This window comes from Pogona vitticeps, chromosome 1, assembly GCF_051106095.1.
Source record: "Pogona vitticeps strain Pit_001003342236 chromosome 1, PviZW2.1, whole genome shotgun sequence".
Lineage (NCBI taxonomy): Eukaryota > Metazoa > Chordata > Lepidosauria > Squamata > Agamidae > Pogona > Pogona vitticeps.
The window spans coordinates 90,943,216-90,970,829 of NC_135783.1; the positions used below are offsets into that span (position 1 = coordinate 90,943,216).

The 27,614-nt window shown below is 38.5% G+C and overlaps 2 protein-coding genes across 3 annotated transcripts in view; one reads left to right on the top strand and one right to left on the bottom strand.

Annotated features, from left to right (window-relative positions):
- Positions 1 to 27,441, bottom strand: part of PLN (phospholamban) — a 40,475-nt gene extending 13,034 nt beyond the window's left edge. For both annotated transcript variants that reach the window (XR_002301325.3, XM_020802188.3), the window contains exon 1: positions 364 to 27,441. The gene's annotated coding sequence lies outside the window, so the exon portion shown is untranslated. The remainder of the gene's footprint in view (positions 1 to 363) is intronic.
- The window catches only part of CEP85L (centrosomal protein 85L), a 134,269-nt gene that overhangs the window by 79,286 nt on the left and 27,369 nt on the right, over positions 1 to 27,614 (top strand). Inside the window, exons 4-5 of the mRNA XM_072997445.2 lie at positions 15,222 to 15,343; positions 27,198 to 27,315. Coding sequence (XP_072853546.2) covers positions 15,222 to 15,343; positions 27,198 to 27,315 — 240 coding nt within the window. The remainder of the gene's footprint in view (positions 1 to 15,221; positions 15,344 to 27,197; positions 27,316 to 27,614) is intronic.

Genomic DNA, 27,614 nt, shown 5'->3' on the forward strand with positions numbered 1-27,614 from the left:
GACAGGTAAGAAAATCTAGATAGTTATGATATTGTGAACACCAGGATACGTGCCCTGAAGAGAACTGAATTTTACCCCCCCAAACAAAACTGTAATATATCTTGGTTCAATTGTCTTTTTCATACCATGCTTCCTGCCATCATTTCTTCCACTTCCCTAATTCCAGAATGTTCATATAGAATAGAAATGCTTTATATGATTATGTCTGCAATAAAACAAGAGAAGTGCAGAAAGCAACTGGTGCTGGAGTTCAGTGTGGAATTAATGCTTCTCAATAAAGACTGTAGTCCTAAATTAAAATGGACTGGTTAATTTAGAAATGCCCAGCTCCTTGCATATTGTAATAAAAGGAGTTTCCCTTACCTCAGTAGCCAGTGATTTCCTGAATTGTTGTACGATGGTATGCTCTGGGAAACTAAAAGGCTTTCTCTGTCACCAGCTTTGTAGCAACAACTGAAGTTGATGGAGGGAAAAAAAAACAAAAGTTTCATAGGCAGGGCTCATGATGTCATTCAGGAATTTAGCTCTAGTGATTGGTTATAGAAGAGCCTTTATAAAAACAAGGACATTGCTCAGCTAGCCTCATTTAAAGATGAGTAGTAATTGAAGAATATTGCATTTTGCTTTTCAGAGAATAAAAGGGAATGTACTTACTTTACTAAATAAAGAATCTGAAAAGTAACATGACCGTGAATTCAGTAAATAATAATTACTCAGTGGTAGTCAGAGACCGTAAGAACTCACTGAAATGAATGTTGGGATACATTCTCTTTTGGACTATGCTCCCTATTTTAAGTAGCTTTTCTAAAAGCTACTTAAATTTTTCTAACTAAAAAACCTGAAGGATGTGTTTCCCTTGAAACACATCAAAAATTGATCAATTTTGCTGATCAATTTTCCCAGTGATCCACAGGATTGTGTTGCATGTGGTTAGTCCTATCTGCATGCTGTGACTTTGGATTAAATTGACGGTAGGAACTGTTTCCCTGTTTAAATGTGCTTTGATCAGGATCCAGTGATATAATTCTGTGCTATTTTTACTTCATCCTGGGCACCCTAATAAGTTGCATAGAATTCTGCTGGAGGGGATCTGACCCCAACCCTGAACCAGTTTCCTGCCCCTGGACTAAACACATATCCCTCTGATGTTGCACAGTCTGCACCCTTTGAAATCCCAAGATCATGGCCAGTTTATTATATGGAAGGGGCACTTTGCCATCATTACATGATGAGGAGCACCTGCCTATTGAGGTATATTTAAAGTGGCTCTTTAGTGGTGTAGTGTTTATCATGTAATGTTCAAAATTACTGTATTTTTCGCACCATAAGACACACTTTTTTACCACGGGTGTGTGTGGAAAGTCTGTGCGTCTTATGGAGCGAAGAAAACAGATTATATTTTCCTGTTTTCTTCTCCTAAAAATTGGTGCGTCTTATGGAAAGGTGCGTCTTATGGAGCGAAAAATACGGTACATAGATTAGCCTACCTGGACTTAGAAGAGAGCTTGTAACAAGAGAGCTTGTAACATAAGAAGGAATGAACAATATTAATGGCAAAATATTTTCTGTAAAAAGCACATATGCAATGAAATCGCTTTCCAACAGAAAAGAGTCTGTTTCCTGAAGCTTGTGTTGAATTGACGTTTTTAAGAGTGATATAAGCAGAAGTCCTGTTTTTTACTGTTTTTGTTGGAGACTTCCAAGAAAAAGAAGTTTGTCATTTTAAAAAGAACCTTTCCTCTACTGTAGATGAGGTACTATTTTACTTTGACATAACTACACATGGCAGCACCTGTTCTAGGAAGAGAAGGCAAATGCTTGCATTTTTTAACTGGAGCTTTCTTTGTTTGACACATATGTTTGTAATAGTGTCATTTTTATTGTTAAATATATATGGTTTATGTTTGCTTTGCTATTGAATGGCTAAATTAGGGGTCGGCAATGTGGTGCCCTCCAGGGGTTTTGGAGTAGAACCCCCATAATTCCTGATACTGGCTGTGTTGCTTGGGCATGACAAGGGTTGTCAGCCAAACATCAAGACAACAGCAGGTTGCTTATATAGAGACCTAGACTGTTTCTTTGATGTTTACGAAGCTGCATGTTTCAGTAGGAAAACAAATTTGCAAACTTGTTTAAAGTTGAAAGTATTGTTATCTATCGCAGAAAAAGTGAAGGCATGTATACATGTCCATGCTTCTTCAAAAACTCCCAACCCTGAAACTTAGACACCTGAAAGTTGATGTGAATACTACAGGGACTCGGAAAGTGTGTATCTCAGGGTTATTTCATTTTAAAAACAGAATAAATTATCCCCCTTGTGATGGAACACATCATGCTTCAAACCTCCAGAAACTCCCTTTTCTATATTGTTTATGAGGGAAGAAGTTACTTCTTTTCTTCCAACAACACAGAACCATACAACCTGCCCTTGTATGCATCTGGAAGATAACCTTGCTTATTAATTTGATGGGAGATCACCAGATCATAATAGATATCGCCAGGAATGTATGGGAAAGAGTCCTGCCTGAAACCTTGGAGAGTGATGATTTAATTATAAGACGACAACCTGTGTCCCTGATTCCTTCAGTCCTTAGTTTCTGTGTGAGATTTCCCTTTCATCCTACATGCTGTTGGGATATTTCCTTCTACACAATGTTTCTTCTCCACTATTCCTTAGCTCCCTATTTTCAAATAGTGAGACTCTACCTGATTTCATTTCCAATAAGTCTTGGTCAGCACCCACCTGTTTAGTGTATTTGCCTTGTTAGTACACTTATTCTTAACTGTGCTTGAAATGTGCGTGAGCGATTCCTATATTCTTTCTTTTCATAAGAAATTCATGTGTCTTCTCTACCTCTTCCCAGGCCCTTATTTTTATGGGTTCCCTTGTTCCTTTTTCAGGAAACCCTATATGCCGCCTAATTTCTTAGTTGATATCGTGTCTAGGCTTCTTTGACTTTAGATTCCTTATTCTTGGAATGTCTTTACACTTGGCTTTCTGGCCTTCAGTCTGACTACCTTGCTACACAAGGTATCTGTAATGATTATGTGTATTCTTAATCATAGGCCAGTTAAGCTTTCTGTCCTGGCACAGAAGTCTGTAAGCATAGCAGTTCTGTTTTCCAAAGGACTGATATTTTTGTGAAGCTTCAATAACATCACATATTTTAGCCAGTCTCTTTCAGAAGCTGTGTCATCAGATACATGATCAGGTAATCTTGTTTTATACCCAGGTACAATTCTCTAGGCGGACTGTGAGTCTAATCCATCATTTGGATTTAATATTTCAAAGGGATGTGAGGTTGGTAGGTGGGTATGCATGTGTGCTTGTACGTTATCAAGAAAGGGAAAACAAATTAAAGCACTTGTTGAAGATGAGTCAGTCATGTACTGAAAAAAATAGTGCACATTTAGTTTGTAGGATGCATTAGAAAAACCTGAAAATTGTATTAGAATTTGGAATGCTGGCACATATAAAAGCAATACATGTGGCTTAACCTTAGGGTCAACTTCCTTTTTCTTCAGGGGACAAAAATGTGCAGCTGCTGCTTACATGACCGTAAATGGAAATGATCTGGGATTTCTCCAGAGGGATTATGAATCCACCACTAGAGTATGTTTCTTCTTATTTATTTAGAGATCTGATAGAAAATTATTGTGGGATTATATGAAGGGAAGAGGGATTTTATACCTCGTCGCTGTAGCATATTTGGTTTAAGACCACAATAGTATATTTATAAACTGTAGATCATTCTGTCAATTAGCTTATACTGGTTTTGAAAACTGCAGATGTGTCTCTCTGTTTATTTCTGTGGTGAACATATGCTCATTTTTATGAACTGGTTAACAGCTTGACTCAATAAGCAATCTGAACCTCAGACTATATATTCAGGATGCGGCTGAATCTGAGCCAGCACAATACGACTTGTGGCAAATTACTGGCATTGTTTAGTATTCATGGTTTAGTTTGTCACTGAATACTTAGGAACTCGTTTTTGTCACTCAAGTGCCAAAAGTATTTAAGCTATAAGTGAGCCACCAGTGTTGGTGCAAACATAATGTGCTTATGGATGGAGCCATATCTCAGTACTAAAGCACAAGGACTGGCACCATCAGTTAAGGAATATCTGCCAGCATAACCTGGAAAGTCTTTTGAGACCATCGAGGGTGATTACCAGTCACAGCTGGCCGGCAATATATCAATGCAAGGCAGTTTCATATATCTATATTTGTTATAGGATTATGACAGGTATGCAGCACAGCAGAGAGGACCTGCCAACCTTGTTTGACTCCAGTCAGAATAACATTCCAGGCAAAAGCATGGAAAAAAGTGGTGCCTTTTATTCACACGAACTGTCTGACTCAGAGCTGATTGATCTGCTGACAATGTTTACAACCACTCTTTAGAAGAGAGGCAGTTTTAAAGGGTTTTTTTGGAAGTGGGTTTTTTAAGATGTATTCAGGTTCTCTTGTTGGGTTCTGTGTCATTTTCTTCTCCAACCTTTGCCCTCCTGATGAGACTCATATCTTATTTAAAGTTCTTTAAAACAACAACAACACCAATTTAGTGCTTCAGAAAAAGGAAAATATTCTCTGGGAACCCAGCCACAGTATTTGCTTGACTAATAACAAATAAGACCAAATTTAGACTGTTAACATTGAGCATGAGAATGTTATTAAATCTTTTTTGTGGGGGGGGGGCGTTTTCCCTTCTGGTTTGAGCTTGATGTCAAAGATGGTATCCTTTTCTCTGCACTAAAGAAAAAGGATCTATTTATCTATTATGAATCTGGCAGTAGACAACAACAACAACAACACTCTGTTGCTTACATCCATGCATATCCAGCTATTTTGCTTGTTGATAGGAATAGAGTTAAGGATATTCAAGGCTTTTGGCATGGAAAAACTGTATTGAAGAGGAGACTCAAAGAATGCATACTCATAAGGGAAATGTTTAATAAGGAAAAATAAAACAAACATTTGAATTGTCCAAGATTTGTTCATTAATTCAAATGACATTTGATATTCTGTAGATAACAGTTTGAGGCTTCAGCATGACCATCAAGATTTTTGTAACATTCCTCTTGGAATGCTTAATTCTTTCTATCAACATAGAAAATCTAGTTTGTTTTTAAAGGGTCATTTTTTAATATTTTCCCCTTAGCTTTATAAGGATAACCATTTAACTGACCTTTATAAGAAGAAGAGTAAGAAAACTTTGAAGTTCTTTGTAATGCAAAGTGAACCTTGTTTTGCAGTTTGCTGTCAGAGTTACAAACTCCACTGTATGTATATACTTAGACAAAAGGCTAATTATCTGGAAACTTCTCTTTTATAAGAATTACTGAATTAAATTTGGATTTTTTGTATCCATATCACTGAAAGGTATTATGAGATTATAAGGTTTGCTTTTTTATGCTTCATTCATCATGAATCATGACATATACAGTGGTGCCTCGCTTAGCGATGTTAATTGGTGCAGCAAAAATCGCCGAAAACATCACTAAGTGATGTTTAAAAGCCCATAGGAATGCATTGAAACCCCTTCAATGCGTTCCTATGGGCAAAAAACTCACCTTTAAGCGAAAATCCTCCATACGGCGGCTATTTTCGCTGCCCGGTATGCAAGGAATCCGTCCCAAAACACAGCGGGTGACCATGTTTTTTACCTGGCAGCCATTTTGAAGCCGCCGATCAGCTGTTGGGAAAACATCGCTATGCAAAAATCGGTAAGCGAAACAGCTTACCGATCATCGCAAAGCGATTTTTTCCCAATTAAAACATCACAATGTGATCGCTTTTACGATCGCAAAAACCTAATCGCTATGCGATTTCATCGTTAACCGGGGCGCTCATTAAGCGAGGCACCACTGTACTTAATTTCAAGAGATTGCACCCTAATAATGTGTGAGTGTGCACAACAGACACAACAAAGCTGCTTAGTGATGCAGAATACACATATACAGGAAATATAAAGAACTGTTATTAAAATTTATGTATAAACATTGGATGAAAAGTTTAGATATAAAAGTGTAACTTTATGAGTAGAACAAAGTTCTTTAGAATTAATTTAGGTGTCATTATCCATTTGTGATTTATAAAGCTGGTACTTCCAACTTGATCACTGACTAATTTCATGTTTTGTTGGCATTTCTAGTTCTCTGGCACTTTTTTCCAATTGGAAGGTTTAAATCTAAGAGTGTTGATTTGAACCTTTCAGTGTGAATTCATAACCTTCCAACCCCGATCCCCAGTGTAACATGGTACTTAAGAAAATGTTACATATTTGGCAAAAAACCCACCAGTTGATGTGTTAAGAGTCTTGTAACTCTGGAACTGTGTTGAGTGCTTTTCTGATAGACTGTTCCAGGAAGCACTGAGATTAGCTGTGTTCTTTGACATGTTATGAGTGCTGGATGAATTCAGATGCAAAGGCATATGAAGGAGAGATAAAAGGCTGGAAGACTAGTTGAGGTACTATTCTAGCAACCAAGAATTCTGGAGCAGGATTATCTCAACTTTAACAGCAACTACAGACTTGAGGCCAAAGATTGCCTTTGTCACTCAAGCTGTTATGATTTTTCAGCCATGTTTCCATTTTTGCTAGGCGAGTGTTGTAGCTTTGTGCAGCTTGGTGGACTGATTAGAAAAGAGTGGCTTTTTAGGTGTAGTTGAGCCATCCAGTACATGGTCTGTGTCTCACTAGTTAAAATTGATTGGTACAGAAAGTTTTTTTTGTTTTTTTTGTTTTTTTTTTTTAGTCTTGGTCCTTCCTACGGGTTTGCCTGCAGTTGAGAAGTGAACGGGAGAACCTGTAGGGAGCACCATCATCACTGAATCGGGATAGAGAGGACGAGAGATACTATAACCTCCCTTTTGGGTGTTTCTGTAGAGTAATAGAAGGAAGGGGCAACCAGAAACACCTAACAGGCACGATGTCATCATTGTGATTACATGCTGCTTCTAAATATTCAATAGTTTCCCTTGCTGCCTTTTGGTTATACTTATTAGTAAGAACATGGAGGCATGTGTATATGCAGATAACTGGCTTTAGTCCACAGCATGGAGCAAATTGTGTGAAGTATAGCTGTACCCATGACTAGAAACAGAAGGCATGACCATGAAAAAAATGATAATAGTTCAAAACTCAATGGCAAAAATGGCTGTGCTATGCATGGGTCTTCTAAGATCAATTCTCTGTATTGTTACTCTCGTATTACACATGTTTTTATATATTGATGAGAATTTATGCATTTGTTCTCTTATTTAAATTTGTGAGAGGCAAAGGCAATAATAGTCTAGGGTGGATTTCTGTAACAATCATGTATGCAAAAGGCTCTTCAAATGTGAGCAAAACAGGAGAATAAAAAAAGAGATTGTTTTCTTTATTGACATAAAGACCCAAAAGGATGAAACCAGTCTGTCTATAGTTACAAAGCAGGCCAAGGGATCTATCAGAATGGAATTAGCACTCTGTTAATGGAATTAACAGAGGATGCTGTTCTGTCCCTGCAGCGCTGTCTGGGGTCTGTACTGCGATGAATGCAGGAAAATGGGCTAAGGTTGAACCCGGACAAGACTGAGGTCCTGAGGGTGGGTGGACCCACTGTCAATGGAAACTCCCTCTCTTTTGGGGGGGTGACTTTCAACTGCTAAGAATGAGGTTCGCAGCTTGGGAATACTTCTGGACCCGGCGCTCACCATGGAAACTCAGGTGGCATCAGTGGTCTGCACCACCTATTTCCATCTTTGGCGGATTGCCCGGCTGCGTCCCTTTCTTGACATTGGTGCACTCATCACCTTGGTCCATGTGCTCGTAATCTCGAGATTAGACCACTGCAATGCACTCTACATGGGGCTACCTTTGAGATTAATGCGGAAACTACAAATGATGCAGAATGCAGCGGCTAGACTTCTTAGTGGGGTGAAGAAACATATTACTCCCACTCTGGCCACATTACATTGGCTGCCCATTCGAATCCGCGTTGATTTCAAAGTTCTAACGATCACATACAAAGCCCTAAACGGTTTAGGACCGCAATACTTGGCGGAACGCCTCCTCCCACTTAGATCTACTCGTATCACCCGATCTAGCCAGGAGGGGTGACTGAGGAGCCTAACACTGAGGGAGGCCCGGAAAGAAAAAACAAGACACCGGGCCTTCTCGGCAGTGGCTCCCAGGCTCTGGAACATGCTTCTCCTCCCCGAGATTCATCTGGCCCCCTCACTGGGCATTTTCAAAAACCAACTCAAGACCTGGTTATATAGACAGGCCTTCCCTCCGGACACTATGTCATTCTCTTTCTTTATCTTTATCTATTCTGCTTTTGTGTTAATGTTGGAATCTGTTATTTCATATTAATTGTTTTTATTATGTGTTTTGTGAGCCGCCCAGAGTAGACTATGTCTAAATGGGCGGCATATAAGCTCAATCAATCAATCAATCAATCAATCAATCAATCAATCAATCAATCAATCAATCAATCAATAAATAAAATTTAAAATATTTTAACCCATCTGTAGCGAACAGCCCTGCCCTCACCTGTCTGTCACAACTGAACAGTGGAGTAGGAGCCAATGAGAGGACGGAAGGTGGAGCCAAGGGGGGAGGGGGCTGGATATAAAGGCTGGTGTATGGAGCATGAAGGGACATTCTGTGAGTGAGAGACAGTGTGAAACTTAAAAGTGAACTTTTAAGATAGAGTTATGTAAGAACGCTGAATGGTACAGAGAGTTATTAGAGATTTAAAGTCCAAAGTAGAACTGATACAAACACAAGTGATTAGCAACCTGTGATTTACCAATTGAATATTAATCAGATGTTAACTTCCCTGATCAAATAAATGACTTAAGTTTTGAAAGCACACATGTCTCCTTGATTAAGTGGTATTAAAGCAGTAATACCTGGTGGCAGCGAAGAAGGAAGAAGAGTGAGAACCTCGTGAAGGCCTGGGGAAAAGGGGCTTCAGAGGGGATTGCCACACCATCGTTTAACCCAAGGCGGCTTACATAAGTAAAAGATAATATTTAAAGATAAAAACATTAAGTATACAAATGTTTAAAAAGCTAAAACAAATACTAGACTAAAAAACGGAAAGCAAAATCAACACCAAAAACACATTCAAAGCAATAAGCTACAACAATCTGTTTAAAAACCCCATTCAGGCAGATAGTCACTAAGAGAAAGCCTATCTGAAGAGAAAGGTCTTCACCTGCTTGTGGAAGGACAGCAGAGATGGAGCCAGACTGGCCTCCTGTGGGACGGAGTTCCAAAGGCTGGGAGCAGCAACAGAGAAGGCCCTCTCCTGTCTCCCCACCAAGTGCATCTGTGAAGGTGACAGGACCAAGAGAAAGGTCTCCCCTGATAATCTTTAACATAAAATGAGACATGGTCCTTGAGATAGCCTAACCTATTATGCCTCTATACCGCTTCATGGACTTTACTAAACTTTACTGCAATCAGAATTCCTTTATGTGGATAGGTATAATAAAAAGAAAAATACAGTACAGTGGTGCCTCGCAAGACGAACACCTCGTGGGACGAAAAACCCGCAATTCGAATGGTTTTTGCAATTGCTGTGGTGCCTCGCAAGACGGCTTCTCCTATGGCCGTGCTTTGCAAGACAAATGTTTTTTGCAAGAATGATGCCTTGCAAGACGAATGAATTATTTCCGTCTTGTGAGGTTCCCATTGGAATGCATTGCAATACATTCCTATTGGTAACTGCTTTTCGCAAGACAAAAATTTCGCAAGACAGCACTACTCACAGAACGAATTACCGTACATTCATCTTGCGAGGCACCACTGTATTACCTCACACAATAAAGAATCTTCTTTGTGTATATGATTGGTATATAAATCCATTCTAGAGTACTGCTCAAAACTTACCTTACTCAACTGAATATCATTTTCTTCCATCATACAGTAAGAAAATATATCAAGAATTCTGACATAAATTTTGAAGATTCTCCACCTCTAAATCTAAAACACAAGATAATCCTCTATATACTTATGTCAGAGTAAATTACAGTGAACTCAGTGGTCAGTATCCTATTAAAGTAGATTCAGTGGAGTTTACATAAATGTTGATTCATCAGTCAATAATTTTTTCAATGGGTCTACTGTCCTAGTTCAGACTAGCAATAGGATAGTGGCAAATGGTTCTTACTTCTGAATAGACTTTTGCACCCGACTGTACTATCAAACCTTCACGAATTATTGTACATGGCAGAAAAGTATTGTGAGAGTAAGAACTACCAAACTCATGAACAGAGTCGCAGAAGGCACACAAACAGGTAGAATGTTAACTAAAATTAATGGAACTTTGACTCACACCAAGTAAACCTTAGAACTCCTGTAAAGATGGTAGATTTGTGTTTTCCTCACGTTTCCATTTATCTGTAGTGCTGATTTTGGAATGTCAAGCGTCCCATCAAGTGTTCTTTATTGTTTCAAGTGGCAAAGGTTCATTTCCTGGAGTGAAGTGAAATGGCTATGCTCTTTAACTTATTCCTTAGGTTGCTTGATATCCTCCACCCCCACCCATTTTAAAATGTGTATCTTGTAATTGTTCTGCTTTATTCATTTGCTTTTCCATTTGGTATTAGTCAGCACTGGTAACAAAATGTGGCCTCTCCCCCCCTCCCCAAGAGCCTGTGTTTCCTTCTGTCCTGCTGTTTGCTACTGATCATACTTCATATGATTGTTATCAGTGCTTCACATTTCTAATCAGGCATCACATTTCCATTGAGCTTTCCTGACTATTGAGAATACTGTCTGTCTTCCAGTTGAAAGAGGGCATATAGTATTTTTAAGAGGCTCAGTTTTTTTAACTTTATGTTTTGTTTAGCTACCACGGTCCTGTTTGTAAATGCAGCATGAGGAAATGTTTTTTGTAAGATTAATTGGTTGAGTCTGCACATGCAATAATTAAAAACCCCTCCAATTAGGAATAATCTTTATACCTTAATATATCGTACAGCTTCATTACACAAATAGGATTAAAATGTACCATTGTTTCTTAAAATGTCAGTTTCTTGTTTTTCTAGTCACTCATCCAAAGCCTTTGATATTGTTTGACTTCTTGATTCTTGTGTTAACATTAATGCAAATCTCAAATGGATTATTATTTGAATTAGTAATGCTATAATATTTTTAATTCCACATTAAGAATTATTCAATAGTAGTTCTTAACTATACCACACATTAAACTGCTTCAAAGAAGTGAAAGATTGCAGTGATCTGTATTGAATTCAAATGTAATGGGAAGATAATGTGAACACTTATTAAAACAAGTGCTTCTATACTTAGGAGGGACCTTCTGTTATCTCTGGAAAATTCCAGACACACTTGCTCTGAACGTCATCTGAAGTGCCACCTAGAAGTGTTGTCCATAACATTGGCCAGAATATAAGTGGAAAGCTTTCTAGCAAATGTGTTACTGACTTTAGTGCATGGTTTTAAGGAGTGGCTCCCTTTACCGAGATGTGTATTAGGTTCTTCAACAGTACTTGTTAAGATTTTTAGCTAGTTTATAAGCATTTAATGTGAGTCATCCCTTTGAAAAAAGTTCTGTTAAGGAAGTGGATTGGCTCCAGAAGTGCTGTAAAAGAAATGGGGGCTGAGAGAGAACACAGAAGCAAAACAAAATGAGTTTCTTTCCTCACAGATTGGTTAGCATCACTGCGTTTGTTCTGAAGGGGAACACTCTCTGTAAAGTTAGGTTGATGAGGAAATGGGGAGCTGACTGGAGCTAATTAAGTCAAAATAAACACGCAAAGAAAACTGAAGTTGTGTGTGGTTTTGTAGATTATGTACAATCTTCAAAGTCAGTCTGACAATTGCTAAATGAATTTTCACCCAAACAGTGCAACTCAGAAGACCATTATGATATGTTTGCCTGCTGTTTTATAGAACACAAAGTTGTCTGTTGAGCTCTGATTCCAGAATATAAGGCATCTGGATTTCTTTTGTGCTGTCATCTATGTTGGCCAGGCCCTCCACAATGTCATAGCAACCAAGGCTCTAATGTTCATAGAGCAGAGTAACTACAATATACATATCAATAGAATCCATTTCTCCTCTGGATTCTACAGGCAGTAGCCACAAATAGCAATGTGTGCCCAAATTAAAAGCTACATACATATTTTATATTCAGGAATCACGTTCCAAGTACAAAAACGAGGAAGCCTCAAGAAGCCTGCTTTTTTGTATCAGTGCTTTAGCATGGGCACAGAATTAGTTTATCTGAAACATATGAATAATATTCAGACTGTTCCTAATTCCCATACTCATTAAAGAGTCTAGATAGACAGCTCAGTGGTGATACCACAACTACTGCAAAACTCTGTACTATGATGTTGGAGCCTGATGGAAAGAGTTGTAGTTGCTGCAGCAGGACATAATTACTAGAAGTACTGTTGACCTTTGGAGCCTCAAAGTGAGGTTTCCACGTAGAAAATGTATGCTATTATACCAATTTCCTCCCACCCAGTTGGGGAGAACTGGATGAGAAATTAAGGTAACCTTGTGCCATTTGCCTCAGTTCATGCAGTAGCAGGAGTTTTGGAGATTTATTATCCTTACAATTAAGGAATGTGTGCTGACTTCCTTCCTGGCTTTGATGCAGTCTTAGTCTCCTGCTTCCTGCTCTTCTCTCAGTAGTCCTGGATATAGTTTATCTTTCTTTTCTTTCAGAGATTCGTTTAGATCACGGTGGACAACTTCAGGAGGTCCAGGGGCCATAAATGACTGTCCCATCTTGACCCCCACTCCAATTCTAATAACCATTTTTGTACTCAGATATGCTATGCCCTCTAGGAAACATGGGGCAGTTTCCATTTGTGGCACTCTGAGCTGTTTTAGGCCCAGAAGTACCTTTTTTTGAAACAGGAATTGGCCAGAAGGTGCTTCTGGTTTCCATAAAAGAGCCCTACTTAGTCCTAAAACAACTCAGAGGGTCAGAAATATTTTGGAACTGCTCTCTTTCCCTTCTAAAGGGTGAGAAGGGATTGTTGAATTAAAAATATAACTGGGGTGCTGTGGAACTACACAGGTCCCATGAGATTTCTTGCAATCCATGGCCATATGTTGCATACCCTTACTTTAGATACTTCAAAACTGTTCCAATTATATATTTAATCACATTTTTGTTACCAGCTGTGTCTTTTCCTTCACACACATTATATTCATGTTCCTTGATGTTTTCTATTTAAGGATTCAAATTAAAAAGGCCCAGTCTTGTAGTTGGTCAGAGTAATTTTGTATTGTGCAAACAAACTCAAACACACACCACACCATTATGTTGTGATTTTATGTATTTACGTGTTGCTAAATAATTTATCACTATATTAGAGTCCACAACCATTGCAGCAACAGTTGGCAGGTTATTGCACTGTTGCCTCCTGTGGAATTCTTCTAAATTATAGCTTAATGAATGAATTACAGTACCTATTTTTTAATTAAAGCCTATCAAATGGCAGTCTTCAGTATTTCGGACAAGGCAAGGTATAGCACATGGGTTGTCTGCAACCTTTGCAGCATCCACAGGGACCCCAAACCTGACCCTAACTGGAATTTTTTGAAAAAGAGCTTTTATTTTTATTTTTATTTAAAAAAAAAAAAAAAAAGCCCCCCCCCCCTTTGTGTCCCCTAGGAAACATGGAAGCAATTTTGGCATATTTTGGAATGTTTCAGCATTGGGCCTCCTCCTTCTATTTGTAATTTTAAAAAAGTTGTCACTAGAGTGTGAGGGAGATTTATGTATTTTAGTAAGAAAAAGAAGAGGAATGCCTTTTTAAAATGAAAAATATTTTGGCAGCAAGTGGAGCACTGGCGAGCATGCGGCCCCTTCCCCCACAAAGATTGAGGGCATGTCTACCTTCAGAACTCGGGAGATTGCCTGTTGCTGATCACTGTTTATAAAATCCAGAATAATATAAGCAAAGAAACATGTTGTGAGAATTCAGAACGATGTGTTAGATATTAATCAAAAGTGCCTTTGTTCTGTGCACCATTAACTTAAGTACATTTATTATCGTTATTTTTTAAAAAAACTTGGAAAATTGGTTTGGAACAAGGAGCAAAAGCAATTAATCCTGATCACTTTGAAAGAAAGTGGCAAACACTAGTTAAAAGAAACATTCAAATGTACTTCTCCATGTACAGTATCTCACAAAAAACTTCCACATATTTTCATACTCATAACAGTATAGCATGTTGGTTTTTTAACTTCTCCAATTCCTCATATGAAAAGCAGTAGATTTCAATGTATACACTGCCCTCCCAAATAAACCCCACACAAAGGGCTCTTTGTTTAACCAAAGAGGGACACTAAATTATTTCTTCCAGTTTTCTCAGTAAGTATGCCTTACATTCAACATTCCAGGTGGCATTTTTTCCAAATATGCCTGTGTATTGGGTTGAAAGTATACATTTGTTTTAAAACATTGTAGAGTTACATCCAAACATTTCTACTGATTTGTGTATGACAAGGGTTTGGCGTAATCTCTCAAAACAAGGTAGCTTGGCTGGCTGCTGATAAGATAATGGTACTTGCGGCAGAAAGTTACACTGCATGGAATTGAGGATTAAGGTGTAAATCTGATGTGTGTAACAATTCTTTCCATTGGTGTGCATTTCCATCTTCTTTTGAAGTATGCCTAGAATTAGAAACCTCATGTCATTACCCAGCATCAAACACATTCTTTTCTTTCTGTATTTAACACAAGTGATTTTTATCACTCATCATAAAATTAAAGTCCAAGAATGAGAATTGTTTTTATAACTTCCTACTTTCACTGAGCTGTGTTATATAATACAGACCAACAGCGGCATTGCCGATAAATGCAACATGATATATTTGTGCCTCCAAAGAATAATCTGGTGCATTATTCCACTGCATTATGCAACAACAGAAGCTGTGTGTAATTCTCCAACTAACTCCACTTATATCAGAGTGTAAAGCAGGAAAACACCAGTGGAAACTTTGCAGATTAAAACTTCTGTAAACAGCTGCAGTTATAGGTCATGTTCCAGTTTCATTTGTGACGAGCAAAAGGGGGGGATTTGTTCCTTTTAGGCCTCTGTAAAAATATTCTGGAATATATTTCTGTCAATTAAACACAGAATGTTTTTGAATTTACAAGTTCTTGCAGAGGATTATTTATTTTGCTTTTTTAAAAAAAATGGTACTTGTTTCCTTTTGTACATTTTTATACAGCTTCTGAGTGGATCATCTCACCAGAGTTACCCAGCCACAAGCTTTCAGGATTACAATAACTGGGAGTCCCTGATGAAAATCAAAGAAGGGTTGTTAAGGCAAAAAGAGATTGTGATTGATCGGTAAGTAAATCCACTCTTTTCTCTGAAATTGCCTTGTAAAGGAGACGAATGTCTTACAGACTGTTTTTGACATGTTGCTTTCCAAAAATATAAAAATGTATGTTAACTGCTTTTCAAAAATATGCAAGACAAGTAAAAGTATTTATGTTGATTAGGCCTTGCGCATCATGAAAAAAGCTAGCTGATGCTCAGTGGTGTGGGAATTACTTGGAAAGGGGCTGAAAATAAAATGGAAGTATTACAATGCAATCCTATAACTGTGATTCATTTTTTTTTCATATCTTGATTTCAACAAGGTTAGCGACCACCAATCTAAGATAATATCTTGTTCTGCCAGTTCATCTTTGTTCTTTAGATTAAAATCACTATCTAATATCTCGGCATATCTCCTGTTTGTCCCTTGAGATGTTCTTGCCGGATCAGGGAATGCTTCTAATGGAGCTATCCATAAGGATATCTTTCTATAATGTTGTGCCTTAACTAACTGTCTTCCAAACCCATAACAGAGCTCTCCTGATCAAATGTAAATTAAATTTTTTGCATTGCTCATCATCTTAGTACCATAGGTAGGCATGCCAGCCTAGCCTTAAATCATGCCCCTCAATTTATAAAAGTCTCCCATTTTGTAGAATAACCCATTCCCTCACCCAGGACAGAGCTGCTGCTCTGTAACAATTCATCCAGTCTGGTAGGCCTTACCTTCCTCTTTGTTTATTGTCCTGAAGAACCTTGCTTTATTCTTGTTTTTTTCCCACCCCAAACATACTTGGTCGTTATCTTATTCAGTTCTCAAAAAAATTTGTTTTAATAATATTGGAATGATCTGAAAGAGGAAAACTAGTTTTGGTAATATATTCATTTTTATTGCATTAGGGATAATTGGAGTTTAGACCATTTCTGCAAATCTACTTTGATTTCTTTCATTATTTCCATATAATTGTCCTTTATTAATGTACTTTTGTGGTTTTTTTGTCATATTAATTCCTAAGTACCTAATGGATTATCCGGTTTTCAATGCATTCCTGTGGGAAATGGTGTTTCGCTTAGCGATGTTTTCCCATAGCGATTTTTTTTAACCAATTAACATCGCTAAGCGAGGCACCACTGTAGCAGAGAAGAGAAGGGAAACAAAATGCAAGGGAGATAGGGAAAGTTCAGAAAATTGAATGCAGACTTCCAAAGAATAGCAAGGAGAGACAAGAGGGCCTTCTTAAATGAACAATGCAAAGAAATAGAGGAAAATAATAGAAAGGGAAAAACCAGAGTTCTGCTCAAGAAAACTGGAGATATTAAAGGAACATTTGTGCATAGATGGACATAATAAAGGACAAGAATGGTAGGTATCTCACAGAAGCAGAAGGCATCAAGAAGAGGTGGCAAGAATACACAGAGGAATTATACCAGAGAGATTTGGATGTCCCAGAAAACCCAGATAGTGTGGTTGCTGACCTTGAGCCAAACATCCTGGAGAGTGAAGTCAAGTGGGCCTTAGAAAACATGGCTAACAACAAGGTCAGTGAAGGTGATGGCATTCCAGTCGAACTATTTAAAATCTTAAAAGATGACACTGTTAAGGTGCTACACTCTATATGCTTGGCAAGTTTGAAAAACTCAACAGTGGCCAGAAGATTGGAAAAGATCGGTCTACGTCCCAATCCCAAAGAAAGGCAGTACCAAAGAATGCTCCAACTACTGTATAATTGCACTCATTTCACACGCTATAAGGTTATGCTCAAAATCCTCCAAGGTAGGCTTCAGCAGTATGTGGACCGAGAACTCCTAGAAGTACAAGCTGGATTTCAAAGGGGCAGAGGAACTAGAGACCAAATTGCTAACATGCTCTGGATTATGGAGAAAGCCAGAGAGTTCCAGAAAAACATTTACTTCTGCTTCATTGACTATGCAAAAGCCTTTGACTGTGTGGACCACAACAAACTATAGAAATGGGAATGCCTGACCACCTTTTCTACCTCCTGAGAAATATATATGTGGGACAAGAAGCAACAGTTAGAACTGGATATGGAACAACTGATTGGTTCAAAATTGGAAAGGAGTATGACAAGGCTGTATATTGTCTTGCTGCTTATTTGACTTATATGCAGAATACATCATGGGAAAGGCAGGACTGGATGAATCCCAAGCCGGAATTAAGATTGCTGGAAGAAATATCAACAACCTCAGATATGCAGATGATACCACTCTGATGGCAGAAAGTGAAACACCACCTTGCCAACAAAGGTCCACATAGTCAAAGATATGGTTTTTCCAGTCACGATGTATGGAAATGAGAGCTGGACCATAAAGAAGGCTGGCCGCCAAAGAACTGATGTTTTTGAATTGTGCTGCTGGAGGAGACTCTTGAGAGTCCCCTGGACTGCAAAGAGAACAAACCTATCCATTTTGAAGGAAATCAACCCTGAGTGCTTACTGGAAGGACAGAATTTGACCAAACTGCGGAAGACAGTGGAAGACAGGAGGGCCTGCCGTGCTCTGGTCCATTGGATCACGAAGAGTCAGACACAACTTAACGACTAAACAACAAAAGTGTTCATTCTCCAGAATGATGTTTTATTTTGTATATTCAGTTGTAAAATAACTGGACTATGATCAGCAAAAGTTCTTGGTAGTGTGTCTATATTCTTCATCACTTTTATCCAGCTTATTGGAATCCAGCATGCATCTATTCTAGACCATGTGTGATTGGGTTCTTTCGTGAGTGTGGGCGGGCCAGGAGTTTCGGCGGGAAGAACGGATGGAGATGACGCAGAAGGTACAAACAACGGTTCTTTATTTCGATTAACATCAACAGTTCCCAAACCGAAGGGATCTAACAACTCAACATCAGTTAACACATGATAATGTTTCCCTCTTGTATTTTTATCTTCTTTAGCATCTTTCAAACTTTCTTCACTCCAGGGGTAAAGCTGACCACTTGGTTCAGTATGGGTGCGCTCAACACTGCGCAGGTTGTCCCTCAACATGGGTGCTTGACCAATTGCCCCTCCAACCGCAGGAGATAAGGGTGGGAATCACATGGTGTCCCTTTCATCTCCGAAACCTTGAAAGACTGAACTGTCCCCGAAATTCATCTCCCCTGCTCCACACTTATCTTTCTTAGACATGTCTGATGGGTCTGGCAGTAACCCTCCTCCACTCATCAGGTTGGGGAAGACTTTCACTAACTTTGCCACTCGATATCTCTCTGCTTCTGTCTCTATCGTCTGCACTGCTTCATCCTTCAACTCCAACTGTCCGTACCCCTTCCTTTCCTCCTCTTTTATCTCATCCCACCTCCATGACTTTAGCTCCTCCTTCTCCCCCTCCTGTCTACCTTCTGCTAAGAACACTTCTGTAGCTTTATTGTTCCCTCCTTCTATGTCATCCAGATTTATCAGTTCTCCAACAACGCATCCCTCATTTACTTTGACTTGTTCTTTCGGGGAGGACGGCACACTTCCCATCTCTTGCTCACACCATGTCTTATGCGAAATTGAGTAGAATGTATAATCTTTCTGTTTATATGTGTTGCTCTCCATGTTTCTCTTCAGATCATATAAATCTTTCACCTTTTACTATGTGATTCAGAGTACAGTTCTAGGCAGATATATCTGCCGTGCAGTCATCATTGGTTTAGGCCAGTAAAATTAGCTCTGACATCAATTCTCTAGGTTCTTAGTTGGAAGTCTTTCCAGAAACAATAGCCAGATTTCATTTGACTATATTCACTATAATTATTCTCACGCAAAGGGTTGAATTCTAGGCATTCTTGTTATATTACTTTGGAAGGAGGAGTAGAAAACTAGAAACAGCACAGAAAATGGAGAGAGCCTAGAGCTTCTCCTCTACAAAGGAATAGTAAAACGTTCATGGCTTATTGTTTTTTAAAAAAATTATTTGGGGAAAGAATGGGGGGCAGGATAGAAATTTATGAAATAATGAACAGCGTAGAGCATTGATACTGAGAATTTGTGCCTTGTCTCATAGCACCACAATTTAATTACTTGCAGTAGAGCTTCTTGATCATATGTACAGAATAGGCAAAATAAAGTATTTCACATAAAATATAGTTAACTGAAGAATTGTCAACACAAGCAAAATGGATGAAAGAATCAAGTTTCTTTCAGAAGTGTAACTAAGCTAAACATGTTATGGACAAACCAGAGTTAAAAGATCTACTTAACAGACAGTTTGCAGAACCCATTCTTAGCAAGATACAACATTATGGTTAAGTCTCAAGGTCTGTGATGCAGCACTTGTACACACTAACCCAATATAGTATACATTAGTCATTACATACCAGGGATGGAATGTCTTTAACATACAAAAATAATATGTGGCATACTATAATGCGTTCAAAGAGCCTCTAGAGTTCTTGTCAGTGTTCAGAAATTGATATTAGATTCTATAACAAGCTGGTTCCTTTTCTTTTTACAATCTTTCACATTTCCCAAACTGTTGCTTCTAAATTTTGTGAAAACAACCCTCTGGGTGGCATTTGATGCACTGACCTACTATGGATGTTGATGAGGGGTAGAAAATCACTAGCTTAGTGATACAGAATCTGACTCTGGGAATAATTTGATTGTACTTTTGGTTTACAACGCACCTAAAAAGAAAAAGAGAAGAGAAGAAAGAAAGCTGTACCTTTCTTTCCCTTTGTCTTACAGAAGGAAGGTTTCTTTTTGTTATATTACCTTTTGCCTTATAGTGTTTTTAATTGTTAACAATATTAAACGGTTTAATGGTAGAGGGAGTAATGTATTATTGCATGGTGTCCCCTAATATGTGGTTTATACTTTTCCTTTGCTTTAAAAAGAACCACATATGCACATATGTGCTGCAATCACTGGTTTGTAATATGTACTTCAAATTACTGTGATCTTGATTGGCCATTGCATGCTGCGTGTTTTCACAGCGATGCCATGGTTGATGCTGCCATTGTTTACTTGGCAAAGATTGCCTATAATGGCAGTGTGAATAAATGCCAAATGCTAAACTTATGACATAAGGTACTGATAATAATAGCATACTCATCAACACTTGCTATGTTCTCTTCTGAACAGCTTAAGGGTTTTCAAAGGACTTTTAAAGGAAAGGTTATAATTGGGTGAATAGTATTAATTTCATGCACCATAATTATGGTTAAAGTTGTGAAAAAGCTGCTAAGTCTTGGGCTCAACTTATGTACAGACTGTTGAATTAATACCTTTTTTTACCTTAACAAAAACTGTTTTTTGCTTTGAGTTGCTCAGTTGCCAATATGCAACCTGATTTTGTTTGTTAGTTTATTGCATTTGATTGATAGTGTACTTTTGTCCCAGAACTGTGATACAGGACATCTAAAATATCAAAAACAAGTGCAAGTAAAAACACAGTAAAGAACAATATTGTTACAAAATTAAGAAAATTATAATATTTAAACACAGTTTAATTCAAAACACTTTTAAGAGCATAGTAATGATTTTTTTTAAAAAGCACAGTAGTAAACAGCACCCTTTCATCTTTTCAGGAGTCAGCTTATTGTGAATGTTAAAGTGAATCCCTCAGACACAGCCTTAGTGAAACATGGAATAGGAAAATTAATTAAAATTTACTGATAAATGGCATCTTTAAACAAATACTAGGTTATTTGAGTCTCTTGTACATGTAACATTGCATATTTGTAAGCAGTACTTGATACTGGAGAAAGACCATTTTGATGGTTTTGTTTTCAGATCAGAAAAGCCTGGGAGACTGTAGTGTGTGTTCAGACTAGTATTCTTACTGCTTTCATCAGTCTGCTTAAGACAGAATGCTATTTACTCTTATTGGTAATGTTACCAGGTCTGCAACATTCCCTTCCCTGAGATTAAGGCCAAAAACTGAATTCAGGGGTTGGGTCCTGGAATGTCAGAAAGGTGCTTCCTTGTGACTGAGGGCCAGGAAAAGATCTTTTTCCCCTTTGTGAAAAAAATAGCATCTTACCATAGATGTGTTGGGGGGGAATGAAGATATCCATAACAAAACTGTTCTCCAATAGGCTTCTTTATTTAAGACGGTGCATGGAATAGCTTGAAACACTTTGAGACACATAATGTTCTCAAAAGGCTAGGGCAGTGAGCACACAGATATAGGCAGATGAAAGTAAAATTGAACTTCTCTGTTACTTCTGGTGGTTTCTTCTTTTCTGACATTGCTCTCGAACACCAGCTGCAGTTTCTCTCTCTCCCTTTTCCTGGCAAATTGACTATCATACTTGCTTAACTTTTTTTCTGGTAAATTGCACTCCTACAGGCTCAAGGGTCACCTTAAAGCAACTTAATATGAAATGGGTTTGATACCAGGCCTAGCATAGAATTTATTTAGTTATTGATACATAAATTGATTAGATTGATTAGATTTTGTTGTTACAGAAATGATCTCCCCCCCCCCCCATCTTGATATGTTCAGTCTAGGGAACACTTATTGCTGCAAACATGTAGCTTTGCATATGGACACATTGCGATTGGTCTGTTGTGTATTGACCAGTCCAGCAGGAAAGAATAGGATGTCATTCATGTACTTATTTTAACATTGGCATCAGTCTTGAGTATTATACTGGAGAAGATATAGAGATTATGTTTATGGATATTAATTTACAAAAACAGGGTGTTTCAAGTTAGAAATAGAAAAATAAGGTGGGCATCTTCCAAAGTATTGAAAATTTTTTTCATTTATGGTGAAAGAGGTTAATACAGGGATAGGAATACTGTTCCTACTTGTGATAGGGTTCATGGGCAGCATCTGGCAGTTCCTTAATTTAAGTGGGAAATGATAAGAGAGATGTTTCTTCAGCAATGAACTCTTTATTAACAGAACTCTTAGGTTTCTCAACACCAACTTCTGTAGGGTCAACATGACCAAAGTCTACAGAAAAATCTGTCCATGATAAAAGTAAACTTCCTCCATAACTTTCTTTTCTCAACGGGGAGAGTGTCCGATTCTCTCCTGATTGATTGATTTTCTCAAACATCCACTCATCACCGTGCATATAGTCCCGCAACAGGGGTGACGAGAACAGTCTCCCTTGGGTGGCTTCTGATTCAGCTGGAGAAGTCCCAGATGGATTACCTTCCTCCAAGGACCCTGGCCTCGAAGATGCACCAGCACGGTCCATTCTTCTGGTCCTAAACCTTCTATTGATAGTTTCACTTTGCCCTGTTTTCTATTTGGCTCTAGACTCTCACGCCTCCCATCTCTTATTTCTTTCTTCTGTGGTATTTTAAACACTTTTGGTCCTCCTTCCTCCTCCTGTCACTCGTCTTCCCAAACCATCACCATCTTTTTCTCCCCTGATTTGTTCCCCTCCTCTGTCGTCAAGAACACATCTACCCTCTTCTTTTTCTTCTTCTCCAACTCTTCTCCTTTTTCTCCCGCCTTCAGCCCTTTCACCTCCTCCGTAACCTTCTCTACATCTCTGTCCCCATCCTCTCTAATTCTATCCTCCTCTATAGACGGCTCTCTCTCTCTTTTCTGCTGTTTTATCCTTCAGCTCACACTACTAAAAATAGAAAATTGAAAGAGTAAAAAAGGAATATTATATTGTGTAATACACTTAGTACCATTTTATTTGCTGTAGTTCAGTGAGGAGAATGAGAGACACATATTTTGGAAAGGAATAGGATTTTGACAGAATAGAAGCAAAGTAATTTAAGCAGATGTTGAGGCATGGGTATGTGCTCCAGTAGCCTGTAAAGAGGTTTTTTGTTTGCGGTTTTTTTTGGGGGGGTTGTTTTTGTTTGTTTGTCGCTGTTGTTGTTGTTTGGGAAAAATAGTCTCCTGGAATGGCCGTTTTCATTTTGGAGGCCCTGGCAGAGTACACGAAAGCACCCATTCCCATAAAATAAAATAATTAGGATTTTCCTATATGGCCATTTCCTGGTTTTGCTTTTTTCAAAATATAGCTGAAACTGGCCATTTCTGGATCCCGCAGAATCTGTGTTGTGGTTGGGCAGCTATTTTGAGATTACTCACACGTGTCTGAGGGTTAGTCTTGAAAATAGAAGTCCTTTAAAATTCCTTCACTTGGTGATCATCTGAGTAGCAGGCCATTAATTTGTTGGAATTCAGTATGAGCATTAGAGAAGGGCTCTTTGTGTGCCTGACAGCTTCATACGGCTGCATGGGGAGAGTCCCCATCCCGCCTCCTTGATGAAGTGGTTGGCTGCCTGAGGAGGCAGGGATGGGCAGCCCACCTTACTGCCCAGATTGGTGTGCTACTGGAGCAGAAGGACCCCGTTGGCACACAAAGTACGGTGAGTACCCCATCCAGCCCAAGGTGTGGCAGCTGTGGTGACAGCTTTGTACAAAACTGTCAGCCACATGAAGTGCCCTTCTGTAATGTGCACCCAAGGTTTTTTCCAAGTCCTTAACAAATGTTTGTAACACACAAAACCAGTAGTAGTATGGAAATGAACGGAATGGAAATTCTTCTGAAGCGCCTATCAGTGATTCATTACATAGAGCAAAACACTTCAGTGTTATAATATACTGCACTATATGTATTAGTTGTTACTTTAAAAAGGGCAAAATAAACATTTTTGTTCCCCCTGTGGCTAGTGAGTTCTAAAGTAAAAATGTTCATCTAAATTAAAGCCAGTGGAATGAAATTAATAACTCAGTGTCTTGGAACTCCTGAGTTGGGAGTTGAAATGCTCACTATGCCTCCCAGTAGAGGGATGGATGAGATCGCACAGAGCTACTCTTGATGGTACATTGAATACAATTCATTATCTTCAGGGTGCACTGAAGCAAGAGGTTACCTTGGGAGTTGCAGAGATCAATTACTGTTACTTATTCCTTACCCATAGTTCTGTAGAAAGGGAAGATAATCGGGGCACTAGAAACAAACTCCACATGTAGGCAATATCTTTGTTTGTTTGTTTAACTTGTACAGTATATTGTGCATATTAGTGATAAACACTAGTCTGGGTGATTTACATCCAGAGTGCGACAAGCATAAAATAAAACAATCAAAATGTAATTTAAAAAAATAAATATAATCAACAAAATCATCAAATAAATCAATAAAATCCAAGCAAAGGTGAATAGGCAATCAAAGATAATCAATCATTGGGCTATTCAGCATGTTCAAGCTTTATAGATTTTCAGAATTCTTCATCAGATTGAGTGGTACAAAATGCTTAGGATTCTTAGCAAAACAACAACATAATCAGAAATACCTTTAAAATTCAATGTATGAAGGAGTCAATTGCTTGATAAAAGTCTCATCTGAAACTGGTCCTAGTGTTTCCAGCATACTAGTATATGAACTCTTTATGTCTTACTATCACAGACAGAGGCTGCTAAGTTGTATGGGCTGTTTTTGAAATATTCTGCTCTGTGAGGTTTATTCACAACAGTATAAGGTATGATCAAATTACAAGAACCTTTCAGAAGTAGGAAGCTGGAGGCAACACTCATACTTAAGAATGGAAGCTGTTAGTTGTAAGGATGGTAAAGAAAAATGGCCAACAGGGGGAGAAGATTTCAAGTACTGGAGAAGGAAATCTATCATTGACTCTCAGATGTGGGATTCTGTTTCAGCAAAATACTGCATAGAAAACTGATAAACGTTTTACTCTCTGAAATCTATTAGAAAGTGTTAGAATCATATGTAGACTGGCAGATAACTGAGTTTATTGTTTCCAGTGTCATACTCTGACTAGATTTGTAAGACCATAATGCTATTATTTTTTTTAAAGCAAAGCTCTGTCACTTATGTGGTTCTGTGGTGGATTAAGACTAACAGCTGCTGGGGTAACAAAGGATTAGAGCAACAGTACAATATTACCAGCAGTGCAATGCCCATGGCATGAGACCTGGTGTCTTATTTTGACTAGCTGCCATCTTGGAAATTCTTTTGGAAGCTCAAGTTAGTTTTACATCTCTCTCTAGATGTCAAGCTGGTTAAATGCATTGGCAAAGTAGCTACCATGTTCTCTAGACTCACAAAGAGAGTATAGCTTAACAAAAAGCTAACGGCATATACCAAGATCTAGGTCTATAGAGCCTGTGCCCTGAGTACACTCCTGTACTGCAGTGAGTCCTGGACCCTTTGTGCATGGCAGGAGAGGAAGATGAACACATTCCATATACATTGTCTCCAGCATATTTTTGGCATCACCTGGCAGGACAAAGTAAATAATGTAGTTCTGGAACGAGCTGGAATTGTTAGCATGTATACATTACCGAAATAGTGACGTCTACATTGGCTTGGGCATGTCGTGAGAGTGGCTGATTGTCAGATTCCAAAAGATCTTCTGTATGGAGAATTAGTGCAGGGAAAGCGTCCCAGAGGGAGACCACAGCTCTGATACAAGGATATCTCCAAGCGGGATCTGAAGGCCTTAGGAATGGACCTCAACAGATGGGAAATCTTGACATCTGAGCGTTCAGCCTGGAGGCAGGTGGTGCATCATGGCCTCTCCCAATTGAAGAGATACTTGTTCAGCAGGCTGAGGCAAAGAGGCAGTCCCGAAACCAGCAAAATCAGGGAGCTGGACAGGGGACAGAGAGAGAGCATGTGCCCGAGAAAGTGTAGGGGTGCCTTGCCTTCCTCAGAGGCTAAGCTGGTCCACGATCCCAAAAAGTTTGGGGACCACTGCGTGTACAGAATATACAGAAACAATAATGAGAAAATTGGAAAGAGATGGTTTAAAAGTCTGCATGTTTGAAAGGCTCCCAAACTTTGTGTTTAGTATTTGAAAACCATTTTTCAAAAGAAAAATGAGTCAGAATGTGAAGGATTATATAAAACTTTCAGATGCACACATATTTCATTTACTAAATTCATGTGGACAGAAGCAGAAAGTAATATTGCTGAATAATAGCAGGACTTCTGAAGGATCAAGGCCTTAATATAGCTTTCCCCCCCCCAATCATAAAATGTTTGCAAAAGCCAGCATTTTTATAAGGTATAACACTGGAACTCTCTTTTAGCATGATTATTACAAAGCTAATGTTACCTTTGTTGGTCCCCCCCTCTTTTTTCCATTTGAGAGCATAAGCAAAAACATGGTAATGAATAACTGAAAACAGTAAATCCACCCTGGTAAATTCATCTGTGCTATACGAGAAAAGACCTAGAAAAAACAGATATAATCATACCTTACATTATAAAATGTAAAAAAAAATCCTTTGTCTTCATTGAAAAACTGTGGAAACTGAGAAATGATTATTACATTGTGTAGCCAACATACAGTATGCGATAATACTGTCCAAAGGAAATTATGAAAGCTGAACTTTACAAAGATACAGACAGCAGTTTCCAGGACACATTGAAAGAGTATTGTGGCATGGGTTGCTATCCAGAATAGCTTACGCTAAGATTAAGTTCTTCATCTCAAAAGTGCTGCAACACTTTTGTTTTTGCATTTGCTGCTAAAATGAGGACATAGAATAAAATTCTAGGATAAAGATTTTACTAATGTATGTTAGGGAAACATTGCATATTGAGTGGAATGACAGTGTTGTCCATGGCCTCCAGTATAGAGCTTCGATTGTGGAAGCAAAAGAATTCTTTCCCATTCACTTCAGTGGAAGGAGCAATTCATAGCATGTGGAGATTTACCAACTGCACAGAAGTAAATCAAGAAGTCCTTACTGGCAGGAAAGCTCCATGTGCACAACAGAGCTCTCCAGCCCCCCAGAACATGGAAGGTTCTCTCTCATAGTGAATATAAATCTCTGCACAGTGGAACAACTGAGATGGCAATAAAATACAACTTCTTTCTCACACAAATGGACAAGAGAATTAAATTGGAAAAGTTTGGCAGCATGACTCAATGTTCCTGTTTTCTTCCTTTCTTTATGTTTCATTTTTTATGAAATACAGGCAGAATCAGCAAATTAATCTTTTATATCAGAAGATAAGGGAAAATGAACTACGAGCTCAGCAAGCAAGACTGGGGCACATTGTGAATTGCGAAGATTCTTACATGAGTAGTTTCCAGGTGAGATGTGATTGTTGATTTGTACATATTACTTATGGTCAGATGAAAATCCGGAACATATGTGATATCCTGAAATACAGAAATGTGCTTCTTTGCATTCTGTAAAAGACTGATCTTTTGGTGAACTCAGTATATGTTCCTACCCACATGTACTAATCCTTGGGGACCAGTGTGGCGTAGTGGATGGTGTGATGTATCAGGACTCAGAGATAATAATGTGAATCCCCCACAGCTGTGGAAATTCGTGATGTTTGTGTGTGTGACACTAATGAAGTGACTCTTTGACTAGCTCATTAGAA